This window comes from Eschrichtius robustus, chromosome X, assembly GCF_028021215.1.
Source record: "Eschrichtius robustus isolate mEscRob2 chromosome X, mEscRob2.pri, whole genome shotgun sequence".
Lineage (NCBI taxonomy): Eukaryota > Metazoa > Chordata > Mammalia > Artiodactyla > Eschrichtiidae > Eschrichtius > Eschrichtius robustus.
Window position 1 is genome coordinate 17,619,103 of NC_090845.1, and position 22,535 is coordinate 17,641,637.

General features: G+C 38.5%; 1 protein-coding gene across 3 annotated transcripts in view; it reads right to left on the minus strand.

Annotated features, from left to right (window-relative positions):
- Positions 1-3,487: 3,487 nt before the first annotated feature.
- RPS6KA3 (ribosomal protein S6 kinase A3) overlaps positions 3,488-22,535 on the minus strand; it is a 109,056-nt gene continuing 90,008 nt past the window's right edge. For all 3 annotated transcript variants that reach the window (XM_068532400.1, XM_068532401.1, XM_068532402.1), the window contains 7 exons: positions 21,478-21,567; positions 19,377-19,535; positions 17,162-17,323; positions 13,082-13,158; positions 12,412-12,529; positions 9,577-9,717; positions 3,488-8,930 (listed from right to left, as the gene is read on the minus strand). In XM_068532400.1, coding sequence (XP_068388501.1) covers positions 8,808-8,930; positions 9,577-9,717; positions 12,412-12,529; positions 13,082-13,158; positions 17,162-17,323; positions 19,377-19,535; positions 21,478-21,567 — 870 coding nt within the window. In that variant the 3' untranslated portion in view covers positions 3,488-8,807. The remainder of the gene's footprint in view (positions 8,931-9,576; positions 9,718-12,411; positions 12,530-13,081; positions 13,159-17,161; positions 17,324-19,376; positions 19,536-21,477; positions 21,568-22,535) is intronic.

Below are 22,535 nucleotides of genomic sequence, written 5' to 3' on the forward strand. Positions count from 1 at the left end.
TTTCCCCGCCCCCCAACGCCGGCAGGGCCCGCCCCCCCTCCCGGCCCTACGGCGCAGGCGTGGCCGACTGACGCCTATTGTCAGAGTGGAGGGAGACGCGGTCTCGGAGCGTTTACCGCGGTTTGCCAAACCCCGCGGGGGACTGGGCCGTGAGCAGGGAGAAGGCGGAATCCGGGAGGGAGTGGGCGGGGCCCAAGCATCACAGTAAAGGCGGGTTCTGGTGGCGCCCGCTGCTGGCTGCTTTGTGGCAAACGAGCGTCTCCAGGTTTGAGCTGCGGGCTCATTAACTCTAATCTCAACAGCTCAGTCCTAACTTGGCCCAAAGCGTAATATTTGCATGACACTTGTTATTACTTTATAAATATCTGTGTTTCCTACCTCACTGTAAACCTTATTTAGCAGAGATCACATCTCTTGCTTACTATTAACAGCATTTAGCAGAATGTCTGGCACATAGTAAGTGCTCAACACACAGGAAGGGAGGGGAGAAGACAAACTCAGTGTTAGGGGCTGAATTGTATCCTCCCAAAATTCGTATGTTGAATTCATAACCCCCAATACCTCAGGATGTGACTTTGGAGATAGGGTCTTTAAAGAGGTAATTAAATTGAAATGAGATCATTAAGGTGGGCCCTGATCCAATATGACTGGTGTCTTTATAAGTAAGCAGAGATTAGCACACAGCACAGAGGGGAGCACCGCATGAGTAAGAAGGCGGCCATCCTAGAAGCCCAGGAGAGAGACCTCAAAAGAAACTGACACTGCGGTCACCTTGATCTTAGATTGGTAGCCTTCAGAACTGTGAGAAAATAAATTTTTGTTGTTTAAGCCACCCAGTCTGTGGTACTTTGTTTATGGTAACTTCAGCAAACTAATACAGCTGACTATGCAGGATGAATAGCTTTATTTTTAAGTAAGCTTATTTTAAATAAATCACCTTTCTGAAAACATTAGCATTTCAACATTTTCTCTCTAAGGAGGTGGACATACCTAAGTGACAGAGAAGTAAAGTACAATTGTCAAACAAAGTGGTTCTCTACCAGGGACATTCGACAGTGTCTGGAGACACTTCTGGTTGTCACATCTGGGGAAGGACGGCCGTGTTGCTGGCATCTCGTGGGCAGAGGCCAGGGATTCTGCTAAACATCCTACAGTGCACAGCACAGGCCCCTCACCCCTAAACAAAGCATTATCCAGCCCAAAACATTATTAAGAGTTGAGGATGACAAACCAATGACAGATGCACTTCTTAGAGGAAATGGAAAGATCTGGGTTTCTCTTTCCATTTGCAGTATTTTGCAGTTTACACAATTGAGGATGAAAAGATATCTATAAAATTTATTTAAATTTTACTTCCAGGCCAAATAATTGTGAACTTGGGCTTTGGAGTTAGAGAGACCCGGTTCAAATTCAGCTCTGCAGCAACTTATTACTATATGATCTTGGACAAGTTATTTAACCTATTTATAAGGCTCAGTTTTTTTCATCTTTAAATAGGGTGTGGGAATAGAACTTACCATTTGGGGTTGTCGTGGGAATTAAATTGATATAATGCATTCAAGTGTTCAGTAATTGTGCCTAGCACGTGGCAAGTAATCAGATTCCAAATATTTGAAGTTTAAATATTTAAAAATCAAAAGTGTCTGTCAATTACTCAATATAAAACACCAAAGGAGAAAAAAAACCAGGCTTCATTTCTCTGTTACAGGATGGCTCCCAAACATGACTGATCATCAGAATCATTTGGAAGGAGGTGAGTCATGGGGACATCTGGGGGAAATGTGTTCTAGGCAGAGGGAACAGCAAGGACAAAGACCCTGAGTGGGAGCATGCTTGGCATATTCAAGAAACAGCAAGAAGGCCCATGTGGCTAGAAGGCAGTGAGCTAGGGGAGCTTGGGGAGATGAGATCAGAGAGGTAGGGAGACCAGATCACTTGTTATAATCCTTAGTAGGTTTTGAACAGATCATTTTTGCTTCTGTGTTAAGAAGAGACTGTAGAGGGGCAAGGGGGGAAACAGACACCATGCAGGAGGCTACCCGAAATAGTCCAAGCAAAAGACAGTGGTGGCTCCGACTAGGGTACAAAGTTTCTTTATGGGATGATGAGAATGTTCTAAAATTAGATCATGATAATAGTCACACAACTCTGTAAATATACTAAAAAACTTTAAATGGGGAAACTTTATGGTATGTAAATTGTATCTCAATAAAGCTGTTTAAAAAAAAGAAATGGGAAAATGGGTCTGTCCAAGGAAAAAACAAAGTAATTGACAAACAATACTGAGAGCTTAGCTGAGATTGGATAACATAAATCTGCAGTGGTATCCTTTTGCATAATTGTATGGTTTCTTCCAAAATAGTTACTGCTCAGTGGACGCAGTATAAAGGCAAGGATGTAAGGAAATTCAGGGTGTTTCTGAGATAGAAGTTCAGGTGATCAACCAAGAAGAGAGGCCTCAGAAGAACACAAGCCGGCCAGCACCTTGATCTTGGACTTTCAGACTCCAGAACAGTGAGAAAATAAGTTTCTGTTTTTTAAGCCACCCAGGCTGTGGTATTTTGCTGTGGTGGTCCTAACAGACTAATGCACCATCATAATATAAAACTACTAAAAATGTCAACTGTGAAGAAAAGGGCTAACCGCAGGCCTACAACCCATTCCCTCTCTACCAGGAATCAAGACCTCAATCAAATTTTCATTTTATTTCATTTTATTTATTTTGGCTGTGCCACGCAGCTTGCGGGGATCTTAGTTCCCTGACCAGGGATCAAAAACGGGTCCCCTGCAGTGGAAGCTTGGAGTCCTAACCACTGGACCTCCAGGGAATTCCCCTAATTTCCATTTTAAAAGTGCTAATAATATTTACTAGCGGAAAGAAAACGAAAACTTCTTCTCTCTCAAAAGCTTGTAGCAAGACGCACTTGGTCTATAGAGATGGCTTATTGTAAAACCTGGAAGTTATGGATTTATGAGGCATGGTTGGCTGGAGAATGGGGCTCATCATTTAAATTGTGTAATTAATGAGGTATAAAAAGAGGACGTTGCAAAACCAAATGACTCCCTTTGTTTATACAATGTCTCCGAAAACACTGCCCAGAAGGAAACTGTCCTTTAATTTTGAATTCAAAATGCACCGTAATGAGGGAGAAAAAGGGCATTGTGAAGCTAAGTCTGGTAATGTTGGACTTCTCCAAGAAAAGACTGTTTCACCTGTGCCTAGTGATCACCCTGTATCCTTTAAATCATTAATCAAATTTGGTATTGGCTAAGATCTATGACTGATATGAGTCTGATTTGACAAACTCTTTAGGTTAACCAAGACTTTGCATAGAAAAATTATTTTGCACTTCTTATTAACTCAGAAACATTCCTGTTTTAAGTTCTATCAATCCAATTTGATAAATGTATACTTTAGATAGAATAATTTGATAATATGAAGGATTAACAGTCATATAATTGAAATAATCTCATAAAGGGACATACATGAATTTATTTGAAACTTTATTATATAAATTTTCATTTCTTTTAAAGATTACAAAACCTGTTCTGTGACAGGAATACAAGCAATATTGTTCCAGGATTATTCATGGATACATCTGAAGGAGCTTTGATTATACATTAATAGTATGATTTGAAAACTTCCCAGATTAGACTCTTAAGTAAAACAATTTAAAGTATTCAGTGATATTTAATCCTTTACAAGCATTTCATAATTATGGCAGCAGGGCCAAGCATCTGATGCGATTTAACCACCAATAAAAGGTACAATACATATGAACTCATGATATGGTGCCTTGGGCTTCTGGCATGCCTTACTAGAGAGAAACTAGTATAAAGTAAAATCATATATAATAGTAGAAAAATATTTGTGATTTTTTTCTTTTTTAAAAACTGTTTAAGTAGATACCCATCCCTTTCCCACCCATGGCCAAAAATGCAAAATAATTACATCCCTTAGGTGTATACCTTCCCTTTTGCTTAGGGTAAGAGTTAAGATAAACATAATACAGGTATATAATTTTAAGAGTTAAAAACTCATCACTCATAATCATTAAGGATGCTAAGGAATGGCAATACCTTGAAGCTTTCTTTAAAAATTAAAAAACAAAGCCTTAGATGGTAAACTACACTTAGAGAAACGCAAACCAAAACCTTTATCCTTATGCCCTTGCTTTGTATTTAAAAGTTCTGTTTTAAGTACTTGTTTGAAAAACTCAGTATACAGTTCACTCAGTACTACAGTGATAATAGGAGTAAAGATTTTCACTTCCATTAGATATTGAACTAATCTACTTAGAGAGGACTATTATAGCGACTCTCTTCTCACATACGTTTACATACATTGTACTCAAATGATATGTGCTCTAAAGAGGTTTTCTTGAGGTTTGCACCTCTGAACTTAGTCTCTAAATTTTCCTTTCCACTAATCTCTATTCAATGTCATATACTTTGCTAGTTGCTCTGGGAGAAGTCATGGACATTTAAACAGCTTATCATGCACTTCAAGGTTATATGGCAAAATAATGAGGAAAGTGCCTTAAGAGGTAGGAAGTAGGCTCTCATCCCAACCCTTGGTATGCCCTGGTATGAACAGTTAAAAGACTGGAATCAAAGTGGTAAATGTGAGACTGATAGTAATACAAGGCTTAAGAAAATTAAGTCGACTTAGTTACTAGAATTCTTTGAAAACATTCAGTCACATTGGAACCAGTTACAAGTCACTCGATCACACAGAATACAGCAGTGTCAAAAATACATAAAGCGCACTGTAGATACAAATTCTTCTTGGCCATCCATATTTAGTTATTATCATTCTGTAGATTCTTCACTAGAAAAAGTGGTTAAGCGTGGCTCTGCAGAATACCACACTCCCAAGAAAGCGAGTTTCATTCCTTCATTAACTGGTCTCCACCAATGGTCACTTGGGGAGACCAGCAAAATGTAAGCAATCTGGAGGTGAAAAGAGGACTATTTTCATTAATTGAAATAAAAATGTTGAGTTAAGTCAACTTATCTGTGAATTAAATAAGGCTCAAAGTATACATCCAGTTTGTTAGTCACGTGGAGTTGGATCTTTCGGAGGGACAGAACTCTAGGACTGGATTGAAACCTCCTGGTTTAAGCACCAAGGTCAGCCATGGAACCCATCATATTTGTTAGTCACAGAAAGCAGACCTTTTCTGACCAGTTACATTCCTGAGATATCTGTCCTAATGCCTTCATAAATCTCAAATGCTGGATACCACCGTAAGAGAGAATTCTCTCAATAGTAAAGCAGCCTGAAAAATTTTAGCTCATTTATAAAGGCCAGGAAGTAGAGAAAATCAAAGCCATGTTGAAATGTGTATTGCTGACTTTCATGGTGATGCACATCTATACCAAGCCCCCAAATCTTGAATGCTTTTCTGCTCTCACCTGAGGCTGGACGTACCCCAGCCTCTTTCTTACCCAACCCATGCTGCCCATTCATGAAACCTTTCCTGGGCTGAGGGTACAGGGCACAGCTAACAGGCTAGCCCCACCTCCCATGATGTCCCCTGGTCCCAACAGCAACCAGTTCTTAAAAATAGATGGGAAATGGTTGGCCTGAACCTGCTCTTTGCAGCCCAGTGTGTGTGAAATGTAGAATCTCTACTGCATACACACCACACCCTCTCCAGATACTCACTAAGTGACTTTTCCCACACGTCAGTCTCCAGCCTCACAGCATCTTGATTCTGTGCCCTGTCAAAATTATTATATTTTTGGACTTTTGGGGTTGCTTGTGAATAAATGAATCCATATCAAATCTGTTAAAGTGAAGGGTCTATTGTACTTAGAAAGAAGACATATCTGTAAATTAGGAGCTGAAATGACTTACTTATACGACAGGTTAAAAGGACAAAAAACTTACCTTAATTTAGCATCATCACTTGAAAGGGAAGCTAGAAAACACATGGTAGTGTAATCCATATTTTCCAGTATATGCTTGGTAATGTTAAGTCTACCATTCTGGATATTATTTTGGATTATAAGCTAAGAGGAGGTTTGTAAAAGTGGCCTGATAGTTTAGTTCCTTCTTTCATATTGAAATATCTTTCAGATTGAAATAAAACCTCCTGGGAGAAGCCCTGGTAACCAGCAGCACTAACTGGGAAATCGCCTCACTACCACAACTATAGGGGCCAGGAGGAACTGGACTTGGAGAAATTAATGAAAAGGTTATCCCAGCACAAGCGTTACATTTAGAGCACATTGTTGGCCCAGTTTGTCTGCTCTGTCAAAGGCAATAGGAACACCAGAATCACAGATGAAATAAATTATACTCATGAACTGCTTTTTAGGCAGAAAGCCTTCAGTTTTGTGAACATGTAACTTGCTTTTCTCCAATAAAACTGGCAGCTGTACTAGGCAAAGAAGGCATTCATATACCAGTAGAGGACTGCCCCAAGAAATATATAGTTTTTGAACAGCTCAGTTTGTGGTCGAGTGATAATACGAGGGGAAGGCAGCACGGTGTTATGAGGGAAAAAAACTGAAAGGGAAGTTAAGGATTCTAGTCTTTGCTTTGGGTCTCAGGTTCTTTACCTGCAATATGAGAAAGTTGGACTAGATAATTTAAAAGCATTTACACATTTACGTCTGGTTCTAAAAGACGATGATGGGCAATACACCTAAGCACTTATGGAATAGTGTTAGTGTCAAAAATCTGAAAAATGTTATCTTTTTTCTGCCTAGAGTTACATTAACATTTTAAAAGTGACAAGAATTTGGGATGACCATAGATGGTTGGGAACACTTAATAGAGGAGAAAGAAAAACAAAGCTTTCTTTCCAGGCACTGGAAGCAGCTGTTAATAATTAGCATCCATATACTCAAGAATATTTAAAAACTTTCTCCATCTAGATCTTCTGAAATCCCTCCTCCTATACATTTTTTATTTAGAAGATAAACTTATATTTGCTTTCTATGCAATAATCATTTTGTGTCACTTGGGCAAAAGGCATGATAGATTTTCTCTTTTCCTTTAATTGCACAGAGGAGAAATTAAGGAATAACAAGTGGCTTCCAAGATATTTAGATAAACCATGCTTTCTTGGCTTTGCACTCTCAGGGGAAGATTTAAAGCTTCTGGCAGGAAAAAAGATTTCTGATGTAAATGGCTTAGTACATGACTAGGAAAGATCTGTTCAGGCACAATCTTGATGAGATAAGTTAAATCACCTTTTCCTTGCTCATATGTTTTTCATATTACATACTGATGTATGCTAGGTAGCTTGGCAAAGATACAGGTAATAATGGATGCAGAAGTTTCTTTAATGATATTGTGGAAACTAACAAATTAGATGTAGATAATGAATACTCTAACCTAAGCAGATCCAGTGACCATTATGAAAACTGATCATTTCTGAAGTTAAAGAAAGCATTATATGAAACTAAGACAACACTGTAAATCAACTATACTCCAATAAAAATTTAAAAAAAAGAAAAGAAAGCATTATATGGCTATAAATCATCAGGAGGAATTCAGAAAACACTCAATGCCGAACATTCACTTAGCCTACCTCAGCTATGATTGTTTGATCAAGAATGTTTTATTCCCTAGAATAAGAACGTTTAAATCCAATTTCATAGAGAGGCCTGTGGCCTTTATTACATTCAAATTAGTGTTTAATATAGAGCATCTTAATGGGATAGAATTCATTATGATTTATTTTCCCCCAAAAAGCATACTTTTCCTGCAGGTATACAAGAACAGGTATCCTGTTATTCATATGCTAAATTCTGCAATTTGATCTATTTAAACATGAAATATTCAATGGGACTTCAATGACCTGTTGCTAAATTTTCCTTCGCCAATCTCTTCACCATGCCTCTTAAAGGCCTTTGATGTATATTGGGAAAAATCCCAAATTTATGTCAACTACTAAGAATGGATACTATTTAAGATTAAAAGTGCAAGGACTACTTCCTTAATTAAGGAAAAAAGACCCTAAGGAGTTGCAAAGTATATGGACTAACTTCACAGGTGTACTCTTGATGTCATACCACACACATATGATAACTTTCTTTACCATAACAGCTCTCTAGGTTAGCCTGACAGAGCACCTCACTTTAAGAAACAAACGAACGAACCAGTGAAACAGACATGGGGAGAGATATGTACATTTTGGAAGTATTACATTCAACGGCTGTTCTACAATCTGGCCATTTTTAGGGCTGTCTAACAATACTGTTAATCCAGGTGAACTATTTAACCAGATTTAATAGTCAATTGATTAATAATAGATTCCAAGTTAAACAAGGCATGTATACATTAAAGAAAGCAGTACAGAAATGTACTGTATATGAACTGTTTACAAAAACATACAAAATGTTGGATGGCACAAGGGATACAGTGCTAATATAAACGGATTGTTTAAGCTAAGTGCTTAACATAAACTGTCCATCCCTATAACTAACAAAGAATATTTAAGGGACATGAAATATTTTCTATAAAAATAATGCTATGTGGTGTAGAGTACTTTATTCAGTGTATTTTTAGGTGGTATTCATATGTTCATTATTCTTCTTGTTGATTCAGTGAATATATCCTCATCATGTTTCCATTTGCAATTCATCCGAAGCTCCAGGAAAATCTAACTTGCTAACAATCATCTAAAGCGAGAAGAGACGGAAGCGGGAGCAGCAGCAGGAGCAGCAGCATTGTGGGTACCAGCTGGGACAGTGTGTGCTTGCAGGTGTCTCTCAGGTGTGTGCTACCTGTCGCCAGAACTTGTGCTATCAGCTTACACCATGGTACCAAATATCTCACTGAGGTCACTTCACAGGGCTGTAGAGGTGATTTTTTTAATACCTCTCCGCTGAGCAAGAGTAGAGCGGCCTACTGGTTCCAAAACTGGTGACTGATTACGGTTTAAAGCAGAGTATGTAGCTGCCATGGCACCCTGAAAACAGGAAAGAAAGGTCACAAATAATGACAATGGGTAGTCACCTGTACACAGAATATGAAATGATTTTTTCCCAGATATTTTCTTCATATGCAAATTTATATAGATTTTGTTAGGCTCATAATGAAAATAACCACACAGGTCAAATCCTCTGCTTTAACTAAAACTGAAGAGGCCAATGTGGGAGGTTGAAATTATCGATGAGAGAGGACAGGGGTGGGCTCATAACAAGCAGTCCTTACTTTTCTCAGGACTATTAAATTTGTTTTTCCTTTGCAATCCTTTACCATGAGAGTCAGCAAGGCATGCTGTTTTAGAATTTGTATTTTGCCACTGCTGACAACCTCAAGGAGTCTGCTTTGGGTTGTGCGTAAGAAAGACAAGTACAAAGAAAAGTTAGGCAATCCATAAAGTTTATCTGATTGATAAATTCAGAAGTCGTTCCTGAACTGGTTTTATTATGCTATTTTGGCATGCCTTGACCTTTTCTTTTCTAAATCACCCACTATAAGAGAATCCCACGCAAGAACTGGATGCAGGTTGAGAGGCAAAGTGAAAGGGCAAGGTGCTGTGGTACGGAGAGGGCGTCTCATAGTCTCTCCTGGAGGACACGTGGCACACAGTGCCCAAATGGTCCGCTCACCTTGACTAGATGCGGTGCGTCCTGTCTGTTTAGTTGGTATTGCGGCAGTTGGTCCCAGTGGACGATCCAAGGATGTCTGAGCACAAGGGCAGCAGTCAGTCTCTGATGAGGGTCCACATGAAGCATCTTTGACACCAGGTCCTATAATGGGAAAAAGAATAATAAAATAAACTTAAACCTTTGTTTTTCTATAGCACCTGATACTGTTGAGTATTCTGCCTTGGCTTCTATGACACTATTTTTTCCCACTAGCAGACCTTTGGGTGCAAAGCAATTTGGTCAATATGACAATTTGTTTTAAAAAAAAAAAAAAGCAGGGGCTTCCCTGGTGGCGCAGTGGTTGAGAATCTGCCTGCCAATGCAGGGGACACGGGTTCGAGCCCTGGTCTGGGAAGATCCCACATGCCGCGGAGCAACTGGGCCCGTGAGCCACAATTACTGAGCCTGCGCGTCTGGAGCCTGTGCTCCGCAACAAGAGAGGCCGCGATGGTGAGAGGCCCGCGCACCGCGATGAAGAGTGGTCCCCACTTGCCGCAACTAGAGAAAGCCCTCGCACAGAAACGAAGACTCAACACAGTCATAAATAAATAAATAAATAAATAAATAAAAGACCGTGAATTTCTAAAAAAAAAAAAAAGAAAAGCAAAAACTTAGGTCTTCGTTTTCTCCTCCCTGAGTAACAGTAATTTTGGTGTATTACAAAGGGTAAATTTACCACATTTTATGTATCTTTAAGGACTTTGGCTCTTTTTCCCCTCAGATATTCTGAGTTTTCTACATTTTTGTGGGTTTATTTCTAAGTAATTTTCAGCTACTTAAGACTTTTTTGTGCTATTGGTAATGCTGAAAAGCAGTACATAACTGTCCAAAATAACAGGAATTAACTGGAGGGCTCTAAATGCTCCCCTCAAAGATTACAGAGTTATTTTTATTTTTTTTCTACTTCCCAATTTTGTGGGTATTCACCGTATTACATTATACTTGTAATCACAGGTCTTAACTGGACAAATTAGCAAAAGTTATTAGTAATCACATGGCATTCATAAGATAGGCTACGAGTTGGATGCAATTTTTTGTGCTCTATTTGTATCTCATCCCCACCTGCCTTGCACTCAAAAAAGCATAATAACATGCAAGTGAATGAGAACCAAATTACAAAAATTATAGAGATAACCTCGACTTGCTTTAACTTACTAAAAAAAAAGCAGGCAGTGTGTAAACTCTGATACTTTCTACGGTAACATTACTTGATATGCCTGACAACCGATCGTGACAAAGTTTGTGGTGGACTCCAATGGATAAGAACTACTACTTCACAGAGTGACCTTGAAAAAGGAAAATCTGATCACTACAATGCTTAGTATTTTTCAACAGTTCCCCAATACTTAGAGTAAACCCCAAATCTTGAGCATGATCGACAAAGCCTTCCATAATTGGGGTTCATCGGCTACCCTCTCATGTGTACCCTGTACTAGTCATACCAAACTCCTTGAACTGCCCTGGAGGCATTCTGCCATTCCCATGCCATCAGGACCACGCATGGGCTGATCCCTCAGCCTGGGATGGACTACATCCTTCTGCTTCCCAAAGCTGCCTGGCGAATCCCTTCATTGCTTTTGGAAAGCTTTCCCTGAAATCTTTCTGATCAAGCATCATCTGTGAACTTCTTTAGCATAGAAAACAGAGCCTTGTAACAGCACATGTGACACTGTACTGTATATTTTTGGCTATCTCCCAACTAGACTGTGAGCTCTCTGAGATCAGGAATTCAATCTGAGTCACATTTTTATCCCTGGAGCCTTCACTTACTAAGCGCATTGTAGGTGCTCAATACATGAATTAAAAAGTAAACAAGTACCCAGAAAAATGAATTATCTGGTTTAAAAAATTTTATTGTTAAACAAGGGGAAAGGCTAACATATCATTTTAAATACAGTTACAAAACTAAATATTATCTACACAGACATTAAGCTGGTCAACTGAGGCTTCATCTCTATGCCAAAAGTATCTATAAAAATTTCTGACATACCCTATTTACTAATGCAATCACCTCAACTCAAGCATCCACCTCTAAGAAAAATGAGCAAGCACTTTTTACCAATATGTATCTTCCTCATCTCCTCTATGTTTTACTTATTTTGAAATGAAAAACTTTGCTCTTCTTTTTAAAAAATTTTCTCTAAATAAAGTGAAACTAGAGCAGAGTTAGAAAGCAAATCAGCGTTATTCAGGGGATGGCAGGTCTTCCAGCGAGAAAGGCTTTCCAAATAGATGTCAAGCAGACATATAAAACTAAATTACTGTCTACTGTGAGAAAGATTGACCCCTTTCTTCATAATATGGACCAAAAATAGAACATGGTGTAGTTATTCCAGGGAACAAGGGCTTTGGAATCAGCTATTTATTTTGGAGCATCCACATGTGCCTGGTGTATAACTGAGGATAAGTTCACACTAAAATTCTGGGCCTTGGTTTCCTACTGTGAAATGGTGATACTACCACCTATGTTACAGGGTTGTTAACAGGACTAAATGGGATAATTTAGGTAAAGTGCAGTGTGAGGCACAGAGGAGACACACAAATCATGAAGACCACCACCATTATTATTCATCATGTTCATCAGTAAAAAGTAGCTTGAGATATATAGATAATAAAGCCAAACCAATATATTCTGGGAAAGAAACAAAATTAGTGGTCAATTTTTGAGTTCGAGTTATTTGGTAACATCATTTCAATACAACTTTATAAACAGGTTTCTAACTGATATTATTTTTTCTCACTAGAGATTATGAAAAATTATCTTCTCAAAAGCTTTTAATAGGAAGCCATACTTACCTTTGCTGTGTCTGAAACAGAATTCCAGTAGCCACCACTGAGTGAGAATTTTCCACTTCCTATCCGTGCCAGTATTTCCTCTGGTGTATCATCAGGGCCATTTGCAAATGGAGTGTAACTAATTTATAATAGAATTAAAATGCTAATGAATAAAACTTCTTTTTTGGTTGGTAATTTTTATATTTATTTGCAGTATCCAAAAGTACTCTAAGTAGTTCATTTAATGTAATACTTTATTAAAACCTACTAAAGTAAAAAAATATCAATAACATGAAGCTTCATAAAGCACCAGGTCAAGATATAAGTTATGAAATATTAATTTAGATTTAAGATACAATAATATAAATGAGATATGACACATTATAGAATAAAAAATTTAAAACAGTATATGTTTATGACATAACTAGACCACAAAAAAGATATGGAAAAAAATCAACTTATGACCTCAAGACAGTAATAATAGTACACTATAGAAAACAGTAATGATACAGCTATAAATGTGAGAGAGAGAGAGAGAGAGAGAGAGAGAGAGAGAGAGATAGGATTGTATTATTAAACAAGATGAGAAAATATGGAAAGATATTACAACATAGAGATTAAAAAAATAAACCTAGATAATTTAAACAAAATATTGATAAATAAATGCTTACAACATATGGTACATACTCACCCAGTGAGCATTGTATAGAGGAGGACACCAAGACTCCATATATCACAAGCAGCATCATAGCCTTGTCGTTTTAAAACCTAGAAAAAGTAAAAATTAGTATTAACACATTGCTGTTTATTATATAGATTTGGATAGGCTGTGAACTGAATTATATCTCCTAAATCAATGCATACAAGAAAAACAGAACATGATTAACAAGGCAATACAGTAATCCTATTCTAGAACCTTCTACTACTAATAATTCATATATATAAATTTAAATTTTTTTTGGCATTTTAAATCTTTTTTTAAAATTAATTTATTTTATTTATTTTATTTTTGGCTGCATTGGGTCTTCGTTGCTGCAAGCAGGCTTTTCTCTGGTTGCAGCGAGTGGGGGCTACTCTTTGTTGAGGTGTGCAGACTTCTCATTGTGGTGGTTTCTCTTGTTGGGAGCACGGGCTCTAGGCGCACGGGCTTCAGTAGCTGTGGCACACGGGCTCAGTAGTTGTGGCTCGTGGGCTCTAGAGCTCAGGCTCAGCAGTTGTGGCGCACAGGCTTAGTTGCTCCGCGGCATGTGGGATCTTCCCGGACCAGGGCTCAAACCCGTGTCCCCTGCATTGGCAGGCGAATTCCTAGCCACTGTGCCACCAGGGAAGCCCCCGGCATTTTAAAGCTTATAACTTTCTTTCTTTCTTGGTGAACTAACAACTGCTTGGGACTCTGGCCATGGACCTATGTCAGACACGTTCATAGGTGAGAATTGTATAAACTTAAATTTTGATATTCAAATTAACTTACTGAATGCTGCTGTGGCACACAGTGGACCATAAAAATAAATTGAAGGTAAATTTCTTATTTAAATGTATTTATATTTTGTATGGGGCTGCAGAAACGATTAACATAAAACAATTAAGAAAACATATAACTAAGTATAAATGGTATAGTGCAAAACTGTTCTTTTATATATATATAATTTGATTTACTCAAGCATTTAATAATCACCGACTATTATCAGGCATAAACTGTGACAAATACATTGTGACCACCTAGAGGGGTGGGACAGGGAGGGTGGGAGGGAGACGCAAGAGGGAGGAGATATGGGGATATATGTATATGTATAGCTGATTCACTTTGTTATACAGCAGAAGCTAACACACCATTGTAAAGCAATTATACTCCAATAAAGAAAAAAAAAACTGTGACAAATACAAAACAACTGTTTTCCTTAAGAAAATCAGAATCTGGCAAAGGAAATAAACATATACGTAGTTAACAATTCAACATGATAAGTATTCTAACAAAACTATATGTCTAAAGGATATGAGTACAAAGATGAGGAAGCAATTCATTCTTGATATGGGGAGAGAGGGAAAGCTAGGAGGCAGCCTGCTTGTATTGGGCCTATAAGTAAGAATTCAGGAGGCAAAGTGAAGAGGTGGAGGAGGGCGGAGGACACTCAAAGGGCAGAGGCAAGAGAGCAGAGCCTGCTTAGCGCCAGGCAAGTTCAGTGTGGCCAGATTTCCAGACAGGGGATACTAGAGAGACTGAAGGGCTTTTTTTTTTTTTTTGCTGCCCCGTGCAGCATGTGGGATCCTAGTTCCCCGACCAGGGATCGAACCCACGCCCCCTGCATTGGAAGCGCGGACTGCTAACCACTGGACCGCCAGGGAAGTCCCTGAGGGGCTTTTTTAAAGGCTTTTAAAATTATTTATTTATTTGGCCGCACCACACGGCTTGCGGGATCTTAGTTCCCCGACTAGGGATCAAACCTGGGCCCCAGCAGTGAAAGCGCTGAGTCCTAACCACTGGACCGCTAGGGAATTCCCTGAAGAGCTTTTTATAAAAAACTTGTTAAGTAATCTAGATTTTTTCCCCTGCAGGCAATCAGATGTTATTGAAGCATTAAAGAGGAAAATAAAATAAGTGGATGTGTATACCAGAAAGATAACTCAAGGCATAGAGGAAATGCTGGCAAGAAGAGAGAATGGAGACAGGCCACCTCATAGGAGGCAATTTGTAGCAAACTAAGTGAAAGGCTGTGAGGATCTGTACTAAGGCAGGACATAAAGGGGAAAAGACACAAAGATAAAATGGGAAGGACTTAGTAAAGATTGGATGTATAGGGCTTCCCTGGTGGCGCAGTGGTTAAGAATCCGCCTGCCAACGCAGGGGACACAGGTTCGAGCCCTGGTCCGGGAAGATCCCACATGCCGCAGAGCAACTAAGCCCATGTGCCACAACTACTGAGCCTGCGCTCTAGAGCCCGCGAGCCACAACTACTGAGCCCGTGTGCCACAACTACTAAGCCTGCGCTCTAGAGCCCATGCTCCGCAACAAGAAGAGCCACCGCAATGAGAAGCTCGCGCACCGCAACGAAGCGTAGCCCCCGCTCTCCGCAACTAGAGAAAGCCCACGCACAGCAACAAAGGCCCAATGCAGCCAAAAATAAGTAAATAAAATAAATTTTTTAAAAAAGAAAAGCATTAAAAAAATATATCTTACTGTATGTTATATGGCAAAATAAAATTAAAAAAAAAAAGATTGGATGTATGGGGTAAGGGAAAAGGGGTCTAAAATATTTAGGAATCAGAGTGGAAAGGATTTGGCAACAGACTGAATGTGGAGAAATAACAGAGAAGGAAGATTTCAGGAGGACTTTAAAGTTTTAACCCAGATGACTAAACGGTAAAGAGGAGACAAAGAGTTAAGAGGTCAGTCTAAGGACAGTTTGATCACTGAAGATTTCCTGAAGGAGAATTTAGAGGCAGGGTCTAAAGCAAAAAACATTCCAAAAAAAAAAAACATTCCAATGTGCCAAGGCATAAAAGCTACATGGTGATTTCAAGAAGCAGACTGCTTATATGAAGCAGGAAACAATCATGAGGAAAAATTAGATGGCTGGATTAGGGGGCCACGCTTGGACACCAATGTGTGTCAGAGGCTGTGGATATGTGGACAAAGAAGGAAAAAATCTGTCCCTCATCAGTTCTAGTATCTCTGGGAGAACAGACTCAAATAATCTTTAAAAAATATTTTTCTATCTAAAAAGTAACAAAATTACAAAAAGTTTGGAAAACAGAGGGGGGAATCCAACTATCTTAACATTATCAACTATTACAATTTTTGTGAAATATCTAGCACATGGTAAAAGCACAGACTTTGCAGCCAGGTTGCTTGGGCTCAGATCTAGATCTGACCGCAGGCAAATGACATCACCCCCTCACTGTGCACCTGGTTTCCTATAAAATGCAAATAAAAGTACTCACCTCACATAAGTTATAATGAGAATGAATTATTATATATAAATCATATCTCTGAGGATGAAATCCGTTAATATATGTGCCTGGCACATAAGCCCTATATTAGGATTAACTATTGTAGTTACAATTTTTTACACAGTGATAATCAAAAGGCAAGAAATTCTGAGGGCAAAGCAGTGGATTTTACAGTTGCTACAGTGGGGAACTGCAATTTCTTAGGAAAAGAAGCAACCTGATCAAAGCAGTGCTTGAAGAAGACTTCAGCAGCTTTGTAGCTTCTTTGTGGACTGATCACAGAATGACAAAAGGAAGCAACGTGCACCTAGGCTGCGGCAGTCATCTGGGGGTGTGGTGAGGGAAGCAGGGGCTAGGATGGCAGTTCTGTGAACAGAAGAGCCCCGAACCGGTTGCAGGGGATAACAGAGGTGGTAACTGGTTATACAGCTAAAGACAAGAAGAGCCCATGATGTTTTAGCCTTAGAAATACAAGGAAGATGGTGACCAAACCAGGAAATTCGAAGGGTGTTAGGAAAGGGGAAGAATAAGCTAGTTTCCATTTAACTCCATGCACTGACAAGCATGAAAGTGTCAGCGATAGTAGTTAGCTACAGATGTGTGATTATGCAGCAAGACAGAAGTCAGAGCAGGAAAAGCATTATAGGTAGTACTGGATTGATGACAGGGTGAACTACCAACAGAAGAAAAAGGGCTGACATTTTATTCTAATTATTTGCTCAGTAACTCTTCAATTAAACAACTATTAACTATTCTATATTAAACACAGTAAATGAGTTTTCAAATATACTGAAATATTGCAAGCAAACTCTTTCACAATTACCTCTGGTGCAACAAAATTTGCAGTATAACAAGGAGTCATGAGAAGACCATTTTCTGCTCTTAGCTGTTTGGCAAAGCCAAAATCACAAATTCGAATAGATTCTGGATTGCCAGATTCATCCACATAAAGAATGTTGCTAGGTTTCAAGTCTCTGTGAACCACCTAATTGAAATACAAATTAAAGAGGTGCATTAACAATACATTTCCATTATGGAAAATTATTTATTCACAAACTGTCAAGCAATGCACTTAACAAGATGATGGGTACCAACCTTTACACTATCCCAACGTTATAAAATGCTGACAGTGTAATATAACTGCAACACAGAACTGGGGCAAGGAGAGGAGGAAGAAAGAACAGTACTTACCTTCCCCCTCTTTGTCCAATTAAGTAAGCGGATTAAGGAAAAATGCAAATAGCAGTAATATCTGTCTCCAGGTTATTCATCGTTCAACAAATATTTATGGAATGTGTATCATGTACCAGGGTATTATACAAGGAGCTGCAGATACTTTGGTGAACAAGACCTGTAAGATCCTTGCCTTTATATGCTAGGAACTTAGTAGTAAGGGAGGCAGAGAATAAATAGGTGAGAGATGGGGCATAACTCGGGCGGGTCAGGAAGGGTCTCTAGAGGAGGTAACAACTGATCCAAGATCTGAAGAACAGAATGAACAAGCCAGAAGAGTGGGGGTAGTCATTCTAAGTAGAGGGAATGGCATGTACAATGGATGAACACAACAAACATGTACAGACAGGCTCAATGAAACAGGCATGGGTTTTAGGAGTAAAAAGAAAAAAAACTCCCAGATTTACGTAAGTACTGCCTACTTGATATCCAAGTAACAATGTCACAAACACAAAAAGGTACCATTCCTTTAGAGTTTGTATTACTTTCCCCCTTTAATCACCTACTTGAATACTTCTTTTATCATAAGCCTCTCTGACACTCCTTATCAGACTTATATGTTTCCTCCATCACCAAATTCTGAGTCTATGTTCTAATCAATAACCTCAGTTTTAGGTCCTAACATCCGGAACACTACTTCTCCAGACCATTTTAATAACTAATTGCTGCTGAGGCACTGAGAAAAGAACATAGAAGAGTTAGATGACTGCAAACTCACAAATTCTTCAGTGAAAACTGAGTTCTACCAATTTCCAGTCCCAGTACTAGGCAAATCTTGAGCAGCTACAAGTCAAGAAGCTCTAGAATTAAATTAACACATTTCATTTGTTAGCTTCTAGGGGCAAAGAAAACGAGAATAACGTATTGAAAATAAACTCCTTAAGAAGAGATCTCTTATTCTTTTCTTGCTTCCCATTCCTCTTCATTCCTCTGCTGTTCTCCTTTCCTCCCTCCCCTCATCTCTCCTTTGTTCCCCTTCTCTCCCAGGCTTCTCTTCTTTTAAAAATATGATTTTTTTTTGCCATTTACTAAAAATCTATATGCAGGAAGAAAGGAGGAGAGCATCCACCATCCAGAAACCAGGTGGCTATTTGGCCTCATCCGTTTGAAGGATTTCCTTTTATAAGTGAATACAACCCATGACTCTCTGGTTCACTTCTAAACTCGAAATGGGCCCAGTTCTCAAAAGTACACAGTGGCCTAGCAAAAACGGTGCTACGTCTTCCAGGTCACAAAATCTCACTCACTTCTTGGGAAGCATAAAAATTTAATGTTTATAAACAAGCTAAAATTTCAAAGTAGAACTTCAAGCTCATGACATGTACACACTGCTATATTTAAAATGGATAACCAACAAGGACCTACTATATAACACAGGGAACTCTGCTCAATATTATGTAACAACCTAAATGGGAAAAAAATTTGAAAAAGAACAGATACATTTATATGTATAACTGAATCACTTTGCTGTACACCTGAAACTCTCACAACATTGTTAATCAACTATACTCCAATATAAAATAAAAAGTTAAAAAATTAAATTAAATTAAATTAAAAAAAGAAAGAAACAAAAAAGAATTTCAAGCTCAATGGGAGAAGTCTACATAGAGGAAGAACAGTAGGATAATTAAGCTAATATATTTTTCATTACATGCATAAATTAGCTTCTACCTTTGTAATTTCAGCTCAAACATTAAGAAAGAAAAGGTAAGAAAAAGGGTATTTGGTATTTTATACCAAATTTTATAAGATATTATATATATATGTGTGTGTGTGTATATATGTAAAACGTTAAAAAGACTTACCCCTTGTGCGTGAAGATATTCAACAGTTTTGGTTATAGTAAACAGGACAGCACTGGCCTCTCGTTCAGAGAAAAATTTCTGTCTAAGAATTTTATCCAGCAATTCACCCCCTTTCATAAGTTCTGTCACTACATACACATATTTTCCATCATCATATACCTGTAACATTTAACAGCAAAATGTAAAAAATTATGTGAATCTTTACATGTGCTCAGCACACAGTTTGGCATAGTAAAGAGAAATTAAAACTCACTTTATATTCAAGGAAAATTTTACTTATCACAACCAATGAAGGATATAAAATTTGCAAACAATTTTATACACATAAAGATATTAAAATAGGAATTGATGAGGCTGAATGTCAGAAAAATAACCTTTAATTTCCTTCCGTGAACCTTAACTCATGGCAATCAAAATAAGTATGGGTATGGTATCCGAAGGGGCACTGAACTTCTGCTCTTAGGGTGTGTTCCTCTTGATCTTTCTACCTACTAATGATGAGAGGGACTGGTAGAAAGACATGCTGCTGTGATTTTCCTGGAACTTCTGTATTTATACATACAGTACAAAGAATTATTCTGGTTTTGATTAAATCGAAAGACAAGCTGTGGCAAGAATTAAGTAGGAAGATTAAATAGCAAAGAGAAATTCCATTCAACCATGCAGAAGCATACCAATTTACTCCTAATGTAGAAAAAGAAAGCTCACTGTAATTTTGGATTTGTACTCTAGGCAATCCCGAACTGAAATAACCCTCTCCTTAAACTTCAGGCCCTTTTATTCCCCTCTTCTCATAGAGTTACTGCACACCTTTGCTTAGCTCCCTAAGAGGTACCATGTATTAGGGCCCCAAATATGGAGAAAACAAGGTACCTGCCCTCAAAGTTTTTATTCTAGTAGGGAGAAACAGACATAGAAATACGAGTTTACAAAAACGTTGGAGATGCTGTAACAAAAGTGGGGATAATTTTAGAGACTTTGGAATTTGAAATGAAGGAAGGAGCAAAGATGTAAAAAATAGCAACAGCTTAGGGAGTTCCCTAGGCAAGGCTGAGAGAAAGTGTTTTCTACATTCCCTTTTTAATTTACTTGGTTGGATTCTTGGAGGTTATATTAATTAAAGAGTCACTTAAGTGAAACATTTAATGGGACTAAGTTAACATTCTCCTCTAACAATGAACAGTGATAAATTATTCTGAGGAAATTAGAGTTTCAGTTAGGAAGGAGAAGGGAGGATAAACGTTGGAATTCACAGAACCTCAGAGGTGAAAGGTACCTTAGGAGTCCTCTGGCTTAGCTGGCCACATGCCACTTCTGGTCTACAATACCCAGACACGGCCTTTGAGCCTATGTGAGCACCACGAGCAAGAGAGGACTTAATGCTGCCTGAGGAGTTCGCACCCTTTGCCAACACCTCTGTTATGATGAAAGCTGTAACTAGCAGGGAAAGGAAACCTCACTTGTCTGGGGGGTGGTGATGGGCAGGGCAGGATTCCTGAAGGAAGTAATGCCTTAGCTAAGTCTTAGATGTGTGGTAGTTAGCCAGGCAAAAAAGGGCAATGGCATTCTCAACTGAGTGAATCATAAATTCAAAGACAGAGCAGCAGAAGAAAACGAGGCATGTTAAAAAAATTTGTACATACTTGAGCATGGCTGGAGCATAGGGTGTGTGAGGAAGTGTGAAAACTACTACAGACAGAGGAATGCAGGGACCAGAGGTGATGGGGAAGATGAACTGTAGGCAGGGAAGTAACACGGTTAGATATAAGGGACAGCTCTCTCTGGCAGTACTGTGGAAGACAGTTTGGGGAGCCTATGGAGCCTGAGACTAGTCAATCCTGAACATAATTAATACCCAAGTGTTCCAGTAAATACTGATATTAAAAGCAATAATGTAATACTTTTCTTCTTAAAGGCAGAAAAATTAACTATATAAACATTTTTCTCTATAACTGGAATTATGCTATATATGTTGGCCTCTAATTTATTTATTTTTTTACTCACTGTATCGAATTCTTTGTCTACCACATGATATTTGAAAACATTCCAAATATGAGTTAGACAACTGAGTCAAATGATCTACGTTAAAGAATCTACTTACATCCTTTAGAGTAATAATGTTTGGATGTTGTCCATAACGAAGAAGAATTTCAATTTCTTCTGTAGGGTCTCTCTTGCTTTTATCAATAATCTAAAAGGCAAATATTTATCATAAAATCTCATGAACTATACAGTATAAACGTTAAGTATTTACAGCTACAGACTTAGGTGTTATTTTGTGTAAACACTGTATTTATAAGCCATTTATCAACCATTTTTATTCAAGTATCTGGCCAGACTGTCTAATCAAAATTTGAAAGCCAGTCTTGATATAGATGGCAAGGCTGTAAAGTAAACTCTATGCCATGAGTCACATTCAAACCAGGTCTGTCTAGTTTAAGTTTTTAGCAAGTTTAGGATTTAATAAAAACTCAAAAGCCTCAAGAAAAGGTACCAAGAACACAGTTAACATATCTTTCTTCCAGCCTTCAATGTCTTACACCTTTGGGAACTCAGTTAACTTAAAAAAAAAAAAAAAAAAAAAAGATTTATTTATTTGTTTATTTTTGGCTGTGTTGGATCTTCGTTTTTGTGCAAGGGCTTTCTCTAGCTGCGGCAAGCGGGGGCCACTCTTCATCGCGGTGCATGGGCCTCTCACTATCGCGGCCTCTCTTGTTGGGAGCACAGGCTCCAGACGCGCAGGCTCAGTAGTTGTGGCTCACGGTCCCAGCTGCTCCGCGGCACGTGGGATCTTCCCAGGCCAGGGCTCGAACCCGTGTCCCCTGCATTGGCAGGCAGATTCTCAACCACTGCGCCACTAGGGAAGCCCCCTCAGTTAACTTCTAACCCGTATCAATACAGATAATTAAGAGCAAGATGTATTTATAATACCACCATTAGCATTTGTTTACTGAATTTACTTTCTTTAATAAAATGCTTCAATGGAATATCCCATCAGTTGTAAGCTACTTATAAAAATTAATAGTTAAGTAGAACAAATTTTATTTTTGAAGCTAGGCAGAAAGCTAAGCAGAATACCATACCTAGAATTCTACTTGGCTAGAATGAAGTTTAATTATTACAATAAAGCCCTTTAAAATACTAATTTAGCTTTCCAAC